Source organism: Vulpes lagopus, chromosome 10 (genome assembly GCF_018345385.1).
Source record: "Vulpes lagopus strain Blue_001 chromosome 10, ASM1834538v1, whole genome shotgun sequence".
Classification (NCBI taxonomy): domain Eukaryota; kingdom Metazoa; phylum Chordata; class Mammalia; order Carnivora; family Canidae; genus Vulpes; species Vulpes lagopus.
In genome coordinates, this window is record NC_054833.1 from 88,520,768 (window position 1) to 88,535,957 (window position 15,190).

Here is a 15,190-nt window from a genome sequence, read left to right on the forward strand (position 1 = left end):
GATTACACAGCTACACGACCACACAATTACATGACTACATGCCAGTCCTGCTCATTCAAATGGCAGAGAAATATAGCAGCAGCTCCTAGCACAACCCCATCCCTCACAGACTTGAAACAAAGACACAGACAGAGGTAAATTCTGCAAGAGTGTGAAGCCTGAGTATTCCAAGGATTAGACCATGGGTAAGCCAGGTGGGGAAAGAAGAATTTTTCTACAATCCTAGTAAATTACATACACTCGTGACAATCTGAGCAGCTTTGGGAACTGCATACCCAAACCCAAACTTCAGAGTTATAAAGTATTCAAGGTGAAAACACTGGGAGAGAGCAAATTTTTACACTCACTTTGTGAGAAGTGTGAGATTTGCCACAAGCTTTACTTATAAGCAGACATTCAAAGTCTTTTTTACCATTTCACTTCATCCTCATAAACCTACAACATATCATAGTACAAGATGACAAGGAGAACACAAGCATAGAAATGAACAAATAGCCACCAGGAAGTCAAAGCAGTAAAAGAAGTGACTCAGGAGGGGATCCCTGGGTGGCTCAGCGGTTTAGCGCCTGCCTTTGGCCCAGGGTGCGATCCTGGAGTCCTGGGATCGAGTCCCACATCAGGCTCCCAGCATGGAGCCTGCTTCTCCCTCCTCCTGTGTCTCTGCCTCTCTCTCTCTCTGTCTCTGTCTATCATAAATAAATAACTCTTAAAAAAAAAAAAAAAGAAGTGACTCAGGATGCAAACCTTATAAATGCACTGCCATGGGCATGTCTCAGGGCTGTTTTATCAGATGAGAGACAAATGTCCTTCTGCTGCATACCTAAGCCACACTTTAACATATAACTGATGGGAAGAATCAGTTGACTAGCAGCAGCATCCAATGAAAAATGAGACGAGAACTTGTGTGAGTCTCTACTTACAGTTAAGTTATATAATACCACCTTCAATAAGCATTCAGCAAAAAGACACTTAACCAAAACTAGTAAACAAAATTTATTTGGTTGCTTCTTATGAAACCAAGAGCTAAACATTTAAAACACAAAAGCTATTTAGTCAATTCGTGGATACCATCTAAGTTGTGCAATATGACAACTCCTGATCAAACAGTTAAATCAACGTGGCATCACTGAAATTATGGACTCCTTTGTATCTAGACAGAAATCCAAGATATGACCAGGCAGTCAATAAATCCATACGTAAAATAAATTCTGAAATATAGGACGCTCTTGAAATATGACCACCAATCAACTTCTTTGTCGCTGGAACAGGGCATACTTTAGAAAAAGAAAATAAAAGCTCAAATTTACTGTTTTCTAAAGGAAATAAAGGTAAGTAATAAAAAGGTGACCATTCATTACACCATTACCCCTATAGCTGCTGTCTACAATATATACAGAGACACTAATATGTATGCACCAATAGACCTTTAGGTAGTCTCTTACAATCGTAACAAAGAATATGTTGCCTTTTATTAACCCTGGAGTGACTCACTAAAAGTAACCTTCTAATTTTTACATATAATTTCTCAGCATCTACTAAGAGAAGGTTTTCTCTAAGACAATACCCATCTTGCAATTACATTGAAAGCAGCTCTTCCACTACCTTCCTTTGGCCAAGCAGCTTTTATTTCTAAGTCCTTATATCTGCAGAGTATGTCTCAGATGTCCCGAACACAGACTACCTGATCATTAGCTACCATTCTTTTTCTTTCTAAATCCTTAATCCATTGTAGTTGCACAATGGATACAGAATAAAAATGAATGCACATAACTCTTAAAGAACTTTTTCCATGTGCTGAGTTAAACTACAATCTACTACAAAGAATTTTTTCAGCTAAATTATTTTGATTCTATTGTTCCTCATTTAAAAAGTAATTCTAACATCGGGCTCCCGGTGCATGGAGCCTGCTTCTCCCTCTGCCTGTGTCTCTGCCTCTCTCTCTCTCTCTCTGTGACTATCATAAATAAATAAATAAATAAATAAAATTTTTTAAAAAAGGGATCCCTGGGTGGCGCAGTGGTTTGGCGCTTGCCTTTGGCCCGGGGCGCGATCCTGGAGACCCGGGATCGAATCCCACATCGGGCTCCCGGTGCATGGAGCCTGCTTCTCCCTCTGCCTGTGTCTCTGCCTCTCTCTCTCTCTCTCTGTGACTATCATAAATAAATAAATAAATAAATAAAATTTTAAAAAAAAATAAATAAAAAATAAAAAGTAATTCTACCTGTTACATACATCTTACAGAGATGGCTGAGAACTGAATGTATCCATCTCATACCAGTAATCTTAATGAAAATATTTCTATGAGTGTTTCTGGGGTTTTACAAATGAATAAAACAAATGACTAACCAACAAACTTTCCATAATGTCCTAGTGTTTTCAGGGGCACCTGGGTGGTTCAGTTGGTTAAGTGCCTTTGGCTCAGGTCATGACCTGGGGTCCTGGGATCAAGCCCTGAGTAGGGCTCTCTGCTCATCCGAGAGTCTGCTTCTCCCTCTGTCCCTCTCCCTGTTCATTCTTGTGTGCACTCTCACGCTCATTATCTCTCTCAAATAAAATCTTTTTTTTAAAAAGTCCTAATGTTTTCAATATGGTATCATGGAATGCTTGACACAATGTGCAGTAGGGCAGTAATAAACTGCCCATTCATTAAGTTCAAAACACAGATCAATTAAATGTCCATCTTTGCCTTGCCCTCTCAAAACCCAAATTTTCTCATTTTCCTTTTCTTAATAAAAATCAAGAGCAAACAATAAGCTGCTTTAGTTGCCAAAAACATTAATTAGAACTCCTTTCAAAGAGGCTTACTTTGGGTTTTGGAGTTGTCTTTTTAAAATCTTACGCATGCATGCGAGAAAAGCAAAAGTTCGCACTGAGTGGGCCCAACTGACTCACTTACCTTGTCTCAGGGTTGTAGCCTAATATGTAGAAAAATGAATCCACCCGAGCTTTAAACTCTCTAGCAGCAAATATGTCAGAAAAATGGGAGATGTTACACTTCCCTCTGAAAATAAACAAGCATAAAAAATATATTAGTATCACCGTCGACTGCTTTGCAAACCAAGACACTATTGGAGGGATGCAGGTAGGGGAAGACATAACTAAATCCACGTTACTCTAAAAACATGTAGAATATGGCTAAAGATCCCATAACTACCAGTTCAAAAAACTGGGAGTTCCCAAAAGAAAGAAGAAAATGTCCAACAACGTATTTTTCTGTTTCAGGACTGCTTTCACCTACAACTTCACAACTTGACTCCATTTACCTCAGCATTTTAGTCATGGAATAGAATTAATTAAACCACAGAGGTAAATTGAGGGCAGGACTGTGATGAAAGGATATTAAACTAGAAATGACAGGAAAATTTTAATTTAAACCACAGTTAAATTACTTTACAAAAATAAATCCGCCTAAAGCCTAGTTTGTAAATCATCAAAACAAAATGGGCCTTTTCTTCCTCTCACTTTATTGCAGGCAAAATGTATAACCGTCAAATATTTTACTTCTCTTTCAATGTGCAAGAAATAAACTGACTTGGAAATTAAAACCAAGAGACTTTAGCTTTTTAAATACATAGACTGGCTCTAATATATAAACACACACTTCCAAATTTTCAGGTAATGTTAAATGACTGTAAGTTGGAAAACACTTTCTCACAGAAATATTGAAATAAAAAGACTTTCAGGTTCATCTACCAACAAAATTTAAAACACATTATAGCTGAAAACTCTATAATCCTACCAAAGTCCTTAAAACACACACACACACACACACACACACACACACGCACACACAAAGTTGGGAGAATTTCCACAGTTCCCAATGAGGCAGGGAGGTTTTAAGCAACTCCCTTAGTGGTCGCAGAAGGGAACTCTAACACCAAGCAGAAGCCAAGGGTTAGGAGCACAGCAGATGGAATTGGAGAATCAACAGCACATCAACAGCACATGCGGGATGCTTCCAGGGGAATGAATTTCTATCACTTCAACAGGCATTTCATTCTCATGAGGACTCCATGAGTTGGTGCATTAACAACATATACACCAGCTAAGGACCAAGGTGTTTGAGAAAAAAAACTAGCTGAAGGATAGCAACCTGGGGTGATATTCATTTGCCTCCTACCAAGAAATTAAAAAGCAATGTCCTCCTCTTCCACGGAGCTTAAGAACTATGACCAAAGCCACAGCAATGCGCAGAAGCTAAGAGGGAGCTCAAACAACCTCCATTTTAAAAATTAAACAAAAATGTTTCTGATTTATTGAGGTTGATTTATTGGGAACTACTGATAACATAATGCAGAGCTCCTGAGCACTTGAAATGTGTCTGGTCCAACTGAAGAGAACTGGATTTTAAATTTTATTTAATCTTAATTAATGTAAATTTAAATAGCCACTTGTGGCTGGTGGCTAACATACTGAACATGGATTTATGGAACATTTCCATCACCACAGAAAGTTCCACTGGAAGCACTGATTTGTAAGTAACAGGATATAACTAAAGGGAAATATGGACTAGGCATCAACTTTGCAGGACCAGGACCTATCTTTAGTACATAGCTGGAACTAAAATGAGCTTCTGGAAAGAAAAGAAAGGCAAGATCACTTTTACACATGAACAAACAATGTACACATGAAACTACCCATCAATATGACATGATGTAGTCCCTGAAACCTAGAAAAAATAGGTAAGTTCCTTTATTAGCTGAACAGAGATAAGAACACCTGTTAGACCCATCTTATATTAAGAAGATCAAATAAGAAATCTATGAAATTTTATATACTACTTGGTGCTACACAAAAGAAATTATTTCTATCATTGTAACTAAAGGAAAGTGATCTCTCTTACTAGTCTTCATCATTACTCACATTCAAGTATACCCTTTAAATTATTTTTTAAGATTTTATTTATTTGACAGAGAGAAAACACAAGCAGGGGGAGCAGCAGGCAAAGGGAGAGGGAGAAGCAGGACCCTCGCTGAGCAAGGAGCCCAATGTGGGACTCAATCCAAGGACCCTGGTATCATGACCTGAGCTGAAGGCAGATGCTTAACTAACTGAGCCACCCAGGTGCCCCTCAAGTATACACTTTAACTTGAGTACTTAATCAATGTATTCGTTCAAGGTATAGAATCCCTACGAACCCACAATTCTAAACACAAGCACTGGAAATCAGATGTTTTATTTAGGAAAAGGTTTCTCAGGCTCAAAACTACTGACATTTTAGACTGAATAATTTGTTGTCAGGGGCTATACCCCCATCACACTCACAGTGACAATCAAAAATATCTAAAGACATCGCTAAATGTCCCATGGGGAGAGCAACACAACTGGTTTAGGGAAAGCCAGAAGCAGCAGGAACAGAAGTATAACGTCTCATAAATGTCCATGAAACTAATCAATGACGTCATCTACGAGTATGTCATCAATTTACTTTCTTTTTGATTATGTGAAAGCTACTGATTTTTGTATGTTAGCTCTATATCCTGCTACTAGACTGAATTCTTTATTATTTGATACAGTTTAATCATTGGTTTTCTGAGTTTTTCCAGGTATGCTGTTACTTGCAAATAAACATGATTTTACTTCTTTTTTACACTTTCTCAAGACTCAAATTGCGGGATCCCTGGGTGGCTCAGCAGTTTAGTGCCTGCCTTTGGCCCCGGGTGTGATCCTGGAATCCCGGGATCAAGTCCCACATCAGGCTCCCTGCATGGAGCCTGCTTCACCCTCTGCCTGTGTCTCTCATGAATAAATAAAATCTTAAAAAAAAAAAAAAAAAAAAGACTCAAATTGCATAGGCCCTCTTACAGAATATGGAAAGTAATGGGTACCCTTGCCTTGTTCCTGACCTCAGTAGAAATGTCTCTCAGGTATTACTGTTAAATATGATACTAGCTTTACAGAAAATCGGGCAGCCTGGGTGGCTCAGTGGTTTAGCGCCACCTTCAGCCCAGGGCATGATCCTGGAGACCCAGGATCGAGTCCCACTCAGGCTCCCTGCATGAAGCCTGTTTCTCTCTCTCTCTCTCTCTATCTCATGAATAAATTAAAAAAAAAAATAAAAATTAAATAAAAAAAACAAATATCATAGATTTTGAGATATGGGGTTCCCCCCCTTAGATGTAAGGATATGGTGTACAATATCAGCATAGTCTCTAACAGGGAGCCTACTTCTTGCAATCCTGGAATAAATCCCAATTGGTCATAATATCATTTTTAATGAGATATTAAATTTTTTAAAGGATCTGATTAATTAGATTTAATGTTTCTTCTCATTAACGTCTGTTCCTATTTTCCTTCTGTGTGCTTTTTTGCTGTCGTTCATAATAGCTTTTATTCATACTGGCATAGAAACAATCCAAATATCCATCAGTAAGGAAATGGGTCAAAAATTATTACATATTTGTAAAATGAAATACTTAAACACTTCACAACAGTAACAAGGAAAGAAGTACTGATACATAGCACATCATGCGGGGGAAGTCTCAAATGTTAAATGCTGAGTTGGGATGCCTGGGTAGCTCAGCAGTTGAGCATCAGCCTTTCACTCAGGTCATGATCCTGGATCTAGGATCGAGTCCCACATTGGGCTCCCTGCAGGGAGCCTGCTTCTCTCTCTGCCTGTGTCTCTGCCTCTGTGTGTCTCCCATGAATAAATAAATAAAAATCTTTTTAAAAATAAATACATACATACATACATACCGAGTAAAAATAGCCAGGCACACAAGAAGTATGACTCCCATTTATAATGAATGAATTTCTAGGACAGGCAAAATAATTTATGGTAAAAGAAATCAGAAAAATGGTTGCTTCTAGGTAGATAGATTTATGAAGAGGGTGGGTAGCTTAAGAGAACTTTCTGGGATGATGGGAATATTCTATGCCTTGTTCAGGATCAAACAAATTTATCAAAATTCATGAAAATATAAACTTAAAATGTGTTTTATTGTATAAATACTTTTAAGTATTAGGAGAAAATAAAACAGCAAGAGTCCTAGCATGTAACAATGGCTAGTTAATGCTGCTGTTCTTGGAGCACCTTGGTGGCTCAGTCACTTAAGCATCTGACACCCGGTTTTGGCTCATGTCTTTAGAGTGAGTCCCATGTCAAGGCTCCATGCTCAGTGTAGCATCTCCTTATCCCTCCCCTCTACAACCCTGTTCTCGTGCTCTCTCCCTTGCTCCCTCCCTCTCTCTCTCAAATAAACAAACAAAATCTTTAAAAAATAATAATAATGTTGCTGTTCTTGGCAACTAATGAACCATCTGTACAGAGCCCTGAGTACTAAGCAGAGCTGAAGATGGAGTAGGCAAGCCCACTATGGTTGGTATCCATTTCAAAGTATTTTTCACAGCACCTCTTGCTGAAGAGTAGAGCTTAGAATTTAAAGACTAGAGCTTACATTTAAAAAGTGTATAGGTATCATTTTAAGCATTCATTATTTTTGTTCTCCAAAGCACTCTTTTCATCTACTGTCTCAAAAGCAGTACATTATTTGACAGTGTTTGTGGAATGGAGGAGGAGAGACTGTTAAGAGAAAACTGCCATCATTATCACCTTGGTGAAATATGTGGTTTCAGAACCTCCAAGGTCCTATACACCCCATTTCTAATGGGATACTTCACTGTTAACAGAAACATGACTAAAGATCGGGAAGCCCCCTATTTTAGGGGCCTCTCATTTATCAGAAAAAGAAGGCCTAATGCTGGACTTGTTTGAGTATCCCTTGGTGTGGGGGCCCACAGTTCCACCCTGGGCGCTACACTGGCCAGTGGGAGGAGGCAACCTGAAGCAGATGAAGGAGCAGGAAGAGAATATAAATGGAAATATGGCCCAGGAATTCATTCCATCAGAGCTGTCTGTAACTGGGAAAGTCTCTGTATATTCCCAGGCACATGCAAACCCCAAAGAAACTTGCAAAGAGGCACACAGGCATGCACAGAATGCTTACAGCAGCAGACGTGCCTATGGCTTTGGTCATCACCCTTGCCTGAGCACAAAGGGAAAGAAAGATCTTGAGACAGAGTCAGCATCTTGTCAACTGTGAGCCATTTGATGAATGACAGGCAAATAATTTTTTTTTGTTTGTTTTTCATTCTACTTCTCTTCCCTTCCTAAAGGTTATCTGGACACTTTTTACGATTCACCTTGATTCATTTACAGTGTCTTGAGAACATCACTCCAGTTTCCTAAATAGGTACTGTTTGTGTGACAATTGACATCACTTCCACTTCCATGCCTCTGCCTCCCCACTGTCAAATGGAATGTTTTAAGCATCTCTTCTACATATGCTGAGCTCACTAGCAGTCCATCCTTTAGATTTGGTATTCTTTTTATTATTTAAGGTGGGAACTCAATCCTTTAATTTCATTTGAATTTATGCGCTTAGTGTAACTAGCTTTCCTTTGATCAGTGCTTTAAATGCATGCCACAGATTCTAGTACATAGTATCTTTACTTTTGTTTTCAAAAAAATTCTTTAATGTCATGGGGTGCCTGGGTAGCTCGGTTGGTTAAGCATCTGCTTTCAGCTCATTATCCCAGGGCCCTGGGATATAGAGCCCTACATTAGGCTCCCTGGTCACCTCTCTCTCTTTCATGTACTCTCTCTCTCAAATCAATAAAATCTTTAAAATTTTTTTTTAAATTTCAGGTTTTATTTCCCCTTCTACTCAGGAGTTGTTTAATAGGAAACTTTATTTTTTTTCAAGTTTTTAATTTCAATTTAGCATAGTTAACATGCAGTGTTATATTAGTTTCAGGTACACAATATAGTGAGTCCACAGTTTCATACGTTATTCGGTGCTCAACATGATGAGTGTACTCTAAATCCCCATCACCTCCTTCCCCCCTCCCTTTATTCCTCTCCCCTTTGGTGACCATCAGTGTGTTCTCTATAGTTACGAAATAGGAAGTTTTAAATTTCCTGGTGAAAGGGTCTTTCTATGTTTTCGTTTGTAAACTACAGTTTTATTTCCTTTTAATCAGATATGTTTTCTCTGTGATCTAACATATGATCAATTTGAGAATACGCCATGGTACATAAAAAAAGTGTGTTCTTTATTAGTAGGGTATGAGGTTCAATATACATAAGATTAAATGCATAGAAATAAATGTAACAAGAATGGGAACACCTCTATGAGGAAAATTCTTAAATAGTTCTAAACAACACAAAGTAAACATGAACAAATGGAAAAATATTCCCTGTTCTCAGATAGGAAAACTCAACATGGCATTTCTTCATAGTCTGATCTATAAATTCAATGCTATCAACTAGCTATTTAATAGAATGAAATATTTTACTATGAAGATTTATAGGAAAAACCAATAACTCAGAAAGGGGAAACTATCAGTATTACAGTAAAAAAAATACTATAATGCCTCTATAATTACAAAAGCATGTTGGACAGAATAACAAGTCCAGAACACATGGAACATAATCTATGACAAAGGTGGCATTGTGGGCCATTGAAGTGAAGACAGGCTTTTTGGTCTATGTCTGCTAAAAGAAGCACAAGATAGGCTTTTTAATAAATGGTGCTAAGACAACTGGGTGGAACTCTTCTGTAAATCGGGTTTATAGAGAGAGGTTTTCTAACTAGAACTCAAAGGCCTGAGGGAATAAATGAAAAGATTGACAAATTTGACTACATAGAAGTAAGTTTTGCAAAACTTTTTTAAAACCATAAAAGAAAACTGACAAATGGGAGCAAATATTTGCAACATATACAAGAGAAAATGTAAAGAACTTTAAAAAAATTTTTTTATTTATTTATTCATGAGAGACACAGAGAGAGGCAGAGACATAGGCAGAAGGAGAAACAGGCTCCCCGCAGGAAGCCCAATGTGGGACTCGATCCCAGGACCCTGGGATCACGACCTGAGCCAAAGGCAGATGCTCAACCACTGAGCCACCCAGGCGTCCCATGCAAAGAACTTTTATAGACAAAAAGACAAATTCCAAAGGAAATGACACGAACAGGTAATTCACACACACACAAAAAGACAAAAATATCCTTCAAACATAATGAAAAAAATGCTCAAACTTACTATTAGCAAAATAAAGTAAAAGAATACTTTTACTAAAGTAAAATGTACTATTTCTCACCTAGCAGACTGGCACAATTTTAAAAAATGAAACCACACATTTCTACTGGGGAAACAGAGCAATAGAAACTGGATATGCTTTCTGGAGGAGAATCACATGTACATGAGCCTTTCAACCCAGCCATCTCTCTCCAATGAATCTACCCTGATTCACAGCCAACAAGAAGGAACTACCTCTGCATGAGGACGTTCAATACAGCACCACTTATAACTGAAACATCCTGGAAAAAACCTCAATGCCCATTCAAAAGAGAGCAGATGAATGAACTATGGTCCAGCCACACAATAGACTTTATGCAGCTGTAAAAGAGAACGAGGAAGATCTGAATGAGCTATATGGAACAATTACCAAAACATACCATTAAGTAAAAAATGCAAACACTAAAGAGTTATCTGTAGGATGCTACCCTTCACATAAGAAAGAAGCGATGAAAACATAGACCTGCATTTGCTCATTTGAAATGAAAACATGAAGGAAGGATAAATTAAGAAGCAGGTGGGTAGGAAGGAGGTGGGGGATGGGTCATGATAAGAGAGTCGACAACTTGGTGTCCATCCACAGCCCTGACCCTCAGAAGCATAGCCACAGTCTGCACCCTCACAAGTCTAAAACTTAACAACAGTCTACATCAACCAAGAGGAGCTAGAAGTGGAACACAAGGTCCAGCAGATGAACCTAACTCTATTACAAATGGATAACACAGCCACACCATAAGGAGGTGCGGAAGAACAGAACTGATCGAAGCAACATTGGAAAACGCTGTCTTGCTGACACATCTCAAGACTAAAGACAAAAATTATGCAGTAAATCTATTTCTCACAGGGACATGGGTTACAAATTCTGAAACTATGTGTATTCTTGAAGAAGATAAAAATATTATATTTCAACAACAGGAATGGAATTTTTTACTGCTGAAGAAGAAGTTGCATAAAGAGGCATGATAAAAAAATGAATCTTGTGGTGCTGGCCTGGAAGCTTGCGTTCCCTCTCTATTCTAAGCTATGCAAGGATACAAGTCGGCAGTCTGCAAACTAGAAGAGCAATCTCACCAGAACTCAAACACACTGGTACTCTGATCTCAGACATCCAGCTTCCAGAACGATGAGAAATAAATTTCTGTTATTTATAAGCCACCCAGCTGATGTTATTTTGTTATAGCAGTTTTGAATGATTAAGACATTAGTGATCTTCAGAATGGTCTTCAGTTCAACTGTATCAAATTAATGCTAATTTCCTAGTTCTGATAACTGCACTACAGTTCTGTCATTCTGTGCTAACAATGAGGAAGACTGGGGGAAACACAGTACTTACAACTTTTCTGTGTGTCACAAGTAGCTCCGATAAAAGAATTTTTACAAGACTGAGAAGTACTCAAGAGCAGAAAGAGTGTATTATTCAGGTGGGTGCTCCCAGCACCTCTGAGCTCTTCCCCAACTAGCAGCTCAATGGTGTGTTAAATGATGAATGAGCCAATAAATAAAATGACTGTCAGGTTATGGTGTTTAATGAAGTACAAAGCACGTACAGACAACAATAAAAATGCTGAAGGTAGAGGTTATTTCACATATAAAAACAACAGGTGATTAAAGTCAGGAAATAATCTTGGAACTACAAAGCTAAAAGCTCTGAGGCATCATGAGACTCCTCAGGGAGCTCTCAGGAGCTAAAAGGGCAGTATCAGTGCTAAGAATGGTTGGGGAATTGTACAAAGACATAATTAGTCTGTACCAACTACTACACATACGATCCTATATGCCCATAACAAAGTAAAGAGATTGATTAATTCAGAATGAAAAGGAGGGTTTTAGAAGCTCTGCAGAGCCAGTTTAGGGTTTCTTGGCTCAGAAGGCTGCCAGAAAATTCAGACTAAAATATATCTCCATAAGACAAATCCGTAGTTAAGATGATAGCTTGTTACCTGACCTGAGGATATTTTTTTCCTAAGTGATTCCCTGAAGAAACAGATCATCAGAAAGTTGGGAACCAGCCCTTAAATCATGGAGATATTTATGATACTTGGGAATTCATGGTTACAGGTGCACAGTAAAACACAAAAATTCTGCCAGGTCACACATCCAGTCACAAAGCAATCTCTGTGGATCCTTTCTTTGATCATCAATAAAACATGATCCTTAGAGTGAAAAAAAGTAACAGAGGAAACAAATTGCAAGCGATAATTTTTATTAAGTGTAATAAAATTTATTTGTTTGTTCTCAGAGCAGGTTTATCTCCTCTTTCGCAGAGCATCTAGGGATGGCTCCTCAAGCTAAACTCTTCCTCCCATACCTGAAGTAATCAAAGTACCCAATCAACTCAGTCAAGAGGCAACAGAAAGATAAATGGATGCTGAGTAATTGTGCTGTCAATAACTTGGTACAGAACTACATTTAATTTTACTTTTTTCTTTTCTTCCTTTGATTTTCTTTTTTTTAAAGATTTATTTATTTATTTATTTACTTACTTATTTATGATAGACACACTTACTTACTTACTTATTTATGATAGACACAGAGAGAGAGAGAGAGAGAGAGAGAGAGGCAGAGACACAGGAGGAGGGAGAAGCAGGCTCCAGGATCACGCCCTGGGCCAAAGGAAGGCACCAAACCGCTGAGCCACCCAGGGATCCCCTCTTTCTTTTATTTTCTAAGTCCCAATTCAGATTCAGTGACTATAAACACTACTCATGCTACTGTGAGGCACTCTGAGAGACTTTTTCACACCTCTTATCTTACTGGATGTAGAACCAAAAGATGTGTGTTTGGTTTGGGGTTCTGTCATTTAATCACATGGCCTTGAGTAAATCTGTCAAATGAATAACTCAAAAGTAACACAAAAGTTAATGAATTTGACCCTGATCACAAAACAGAGCCAGGATTCAAACTGAAGTCTTCTCATTTCAGGGTGCCTGGGATGGCTGTCAGTTAACTGCCTGCCTCTAGGTTTCAGCTGAGGTTCTGATCTCAGGGTCATGAGATGGGGAGCCCTGCATTGGGCTCCACACTGGGTGGGGAGTCTGCAAGAGACCCTCTCCCTCTCTCTGCCCCTCCTACCACTTGTGTGCTTGTTCTCTCTCTCTCAAATAAATAAATCTTTAAACAACAACAACAACAACAAAAACAGGATGCCTGGTTGGCTCAGTGGTTGAGCATCTGCCTTTGGCTCAGGTTCTGATCCTAGGGTCCTGGGATTGAGTCCTGCGGCACCCTTGCAGGGAGCCTGCTTCTCCCTCTGCCTACATCTCTACCTGTCTCTGTTTCTCTGTCTTTCATGAATAAATAAATAAAGTCTTTAAAAAATAAATTTAAAAAACAACAACAACAACACCACCAGAAGTCTTCTTATTTCACTCTGACATATTTTTCCTATTTTATCAGCATGACCCAAAAACACTTACATACCAGGGAGTAAGGAGAACTCAAAAATACTTCTCTCAAGATACTAACTTTACTATATGGCTACTGATAAATGTAATAAAGAAAAGAAAACAAACAGCAATAGAACCTTAGCTTGAAAGGTAGGGATGAGGGACAGCCAACGCAAGAATTTAAAAACAGCAGCCAAGCAGCAGTGCTGAATCTGAAGGTTTCTGGAACTCATGGTCCCACAATCTCCCCTGGGAGTGAATTTAGTTTGGGGAGAGAAATACTAGAATATCAACACAGAATAAGCTGAAGAGGAAATCTGTCTTCCATATGATTCATGGAATGTGTGCTCTGTCCTCCCTTACTACAATCCTAGCACCAGCTTAGAAGAGAAAGCTGTGCATCATTATCCTCCTAAAGGAATGCAATGGCAGGAGCCCCCCTCATAGTCACTGAGTCCCATGAAGTCACACAACTAAGCACTTTGATCTTTGACAAGAAGGGTGCTAAGCACTAACGTAATCAGTCTTTCTCTTCTCTTCCCCGTTTTTTTTCCACTATGTTCATTTGATCCTTTTTCATGTGTCTATAGACTATTTTGTCGCTTTCAAAAATCATTTTATTTTTGGCAGAACTGCTTTATATCTATAGAGGAAAAAAAATTCTTTCTGTGGATAGATGGTGAAGGAAAAATTGGAGAAAAAAGTTAAAAGTTGGGGCACCTGGTTGGCTCAGTCGGTTGGGGGTCCTGGCTTCAGCTCAGGCTGTGGTCTCAGGGTGATGGTCTCAAGGTTGTGATGTGAGCCCAAATCAAGCTCTCCCTCTTCTCTGCCCCTCCCCCTGGCTCACATTCTCTTTCTCAAATATATAAATAACATATTTTTTTAAGTTAAAATTTAATTCCACTACCACCTCCTGCCATATTTTAAAATTAAAGTAATCCACGGGTACCTGGGTGGCTCAGCCAATTAAGCTTCTGAGTTTAGCTCAAGTCATTATCTCAGGGTGCTGGGATGGAGCCCTGCCATCATGTTGGGCTCTGTGCTAAGCAGGTAGTTTGCTTGTCCCTCTGCCCCTCCCTCCAGCTCTTACGTTCTCTCTATCTCAAGTAAATATTATACATAAAATCTTAAAAACAAAATAATCAAATCATCCAAATTTGCTAAGAGAAAAGGAACAAATAGAGATGGGGAGGAGGAACCACCATTCAATGCTGCTTTTATAGGAGATGATCTTATAGTGAGCACTCTGCCACTGAGAACCACGCAAGATTACTAAGTAATGGTAAGAGCCATACAGATTAGCTCAGATGCAGACAAATGTCAATACATGTACAAGCATTTACTGAGCACGTACTAGGACAGATCATTAAAATATTATGTGACTACTATTATCTGATATCTTTAAAAAAAAGAATCAAATTGTCAGGATGCACAAAGAGCTAACAAAATCAAATTTAAGATGACAGCTATAATGAAACCACCTCATGGCCACTTCAAAGATAATACCATAAGAAGAAAAAAACCTAATCAGTAAGGGTTCTAATCACATCCACAGTGAAAAGCAGACATGGAATTACCATCAGCATTCCAGACCTTCTGTGCCTAGGAAGAGGCAGTGACAACACAGTTATACATCTCCAGAAAGTGTGTGATTATAAACCTAGTTAAGTACATTCACTGGATCCAGCTGGAATTATGTGAGACAACTGGTTCCTCTAAAA

General features: G+C 38.7%; 1 protein-coding gene across 5 annotated transcripts in view; it reads right to left on the reverse strand.

Moving 5' to 3' along the window:
- Positions 1-15,190, reverse strand: part of RERE (arginine-glutamic acid dipeptide repeats) — a 401,403-nt gene that overhangs the window by 143,593 nt on the left and 242,620 nt on the right. For all 5 annotated transcript variants that reach the window (XM_041770332.1, XM_041770330.1, XM_041770328.1 and 2 more), the window contains one exon: positions 2,897-3,001. In XM_041770332.1, the coding sequence (XP_041626266.1) occupies positions 2,897-3,001 (105 nt within the window). The remainder of the gene's footprint in view (positions 1-2,896; positions 3,002-15,190) is intronic.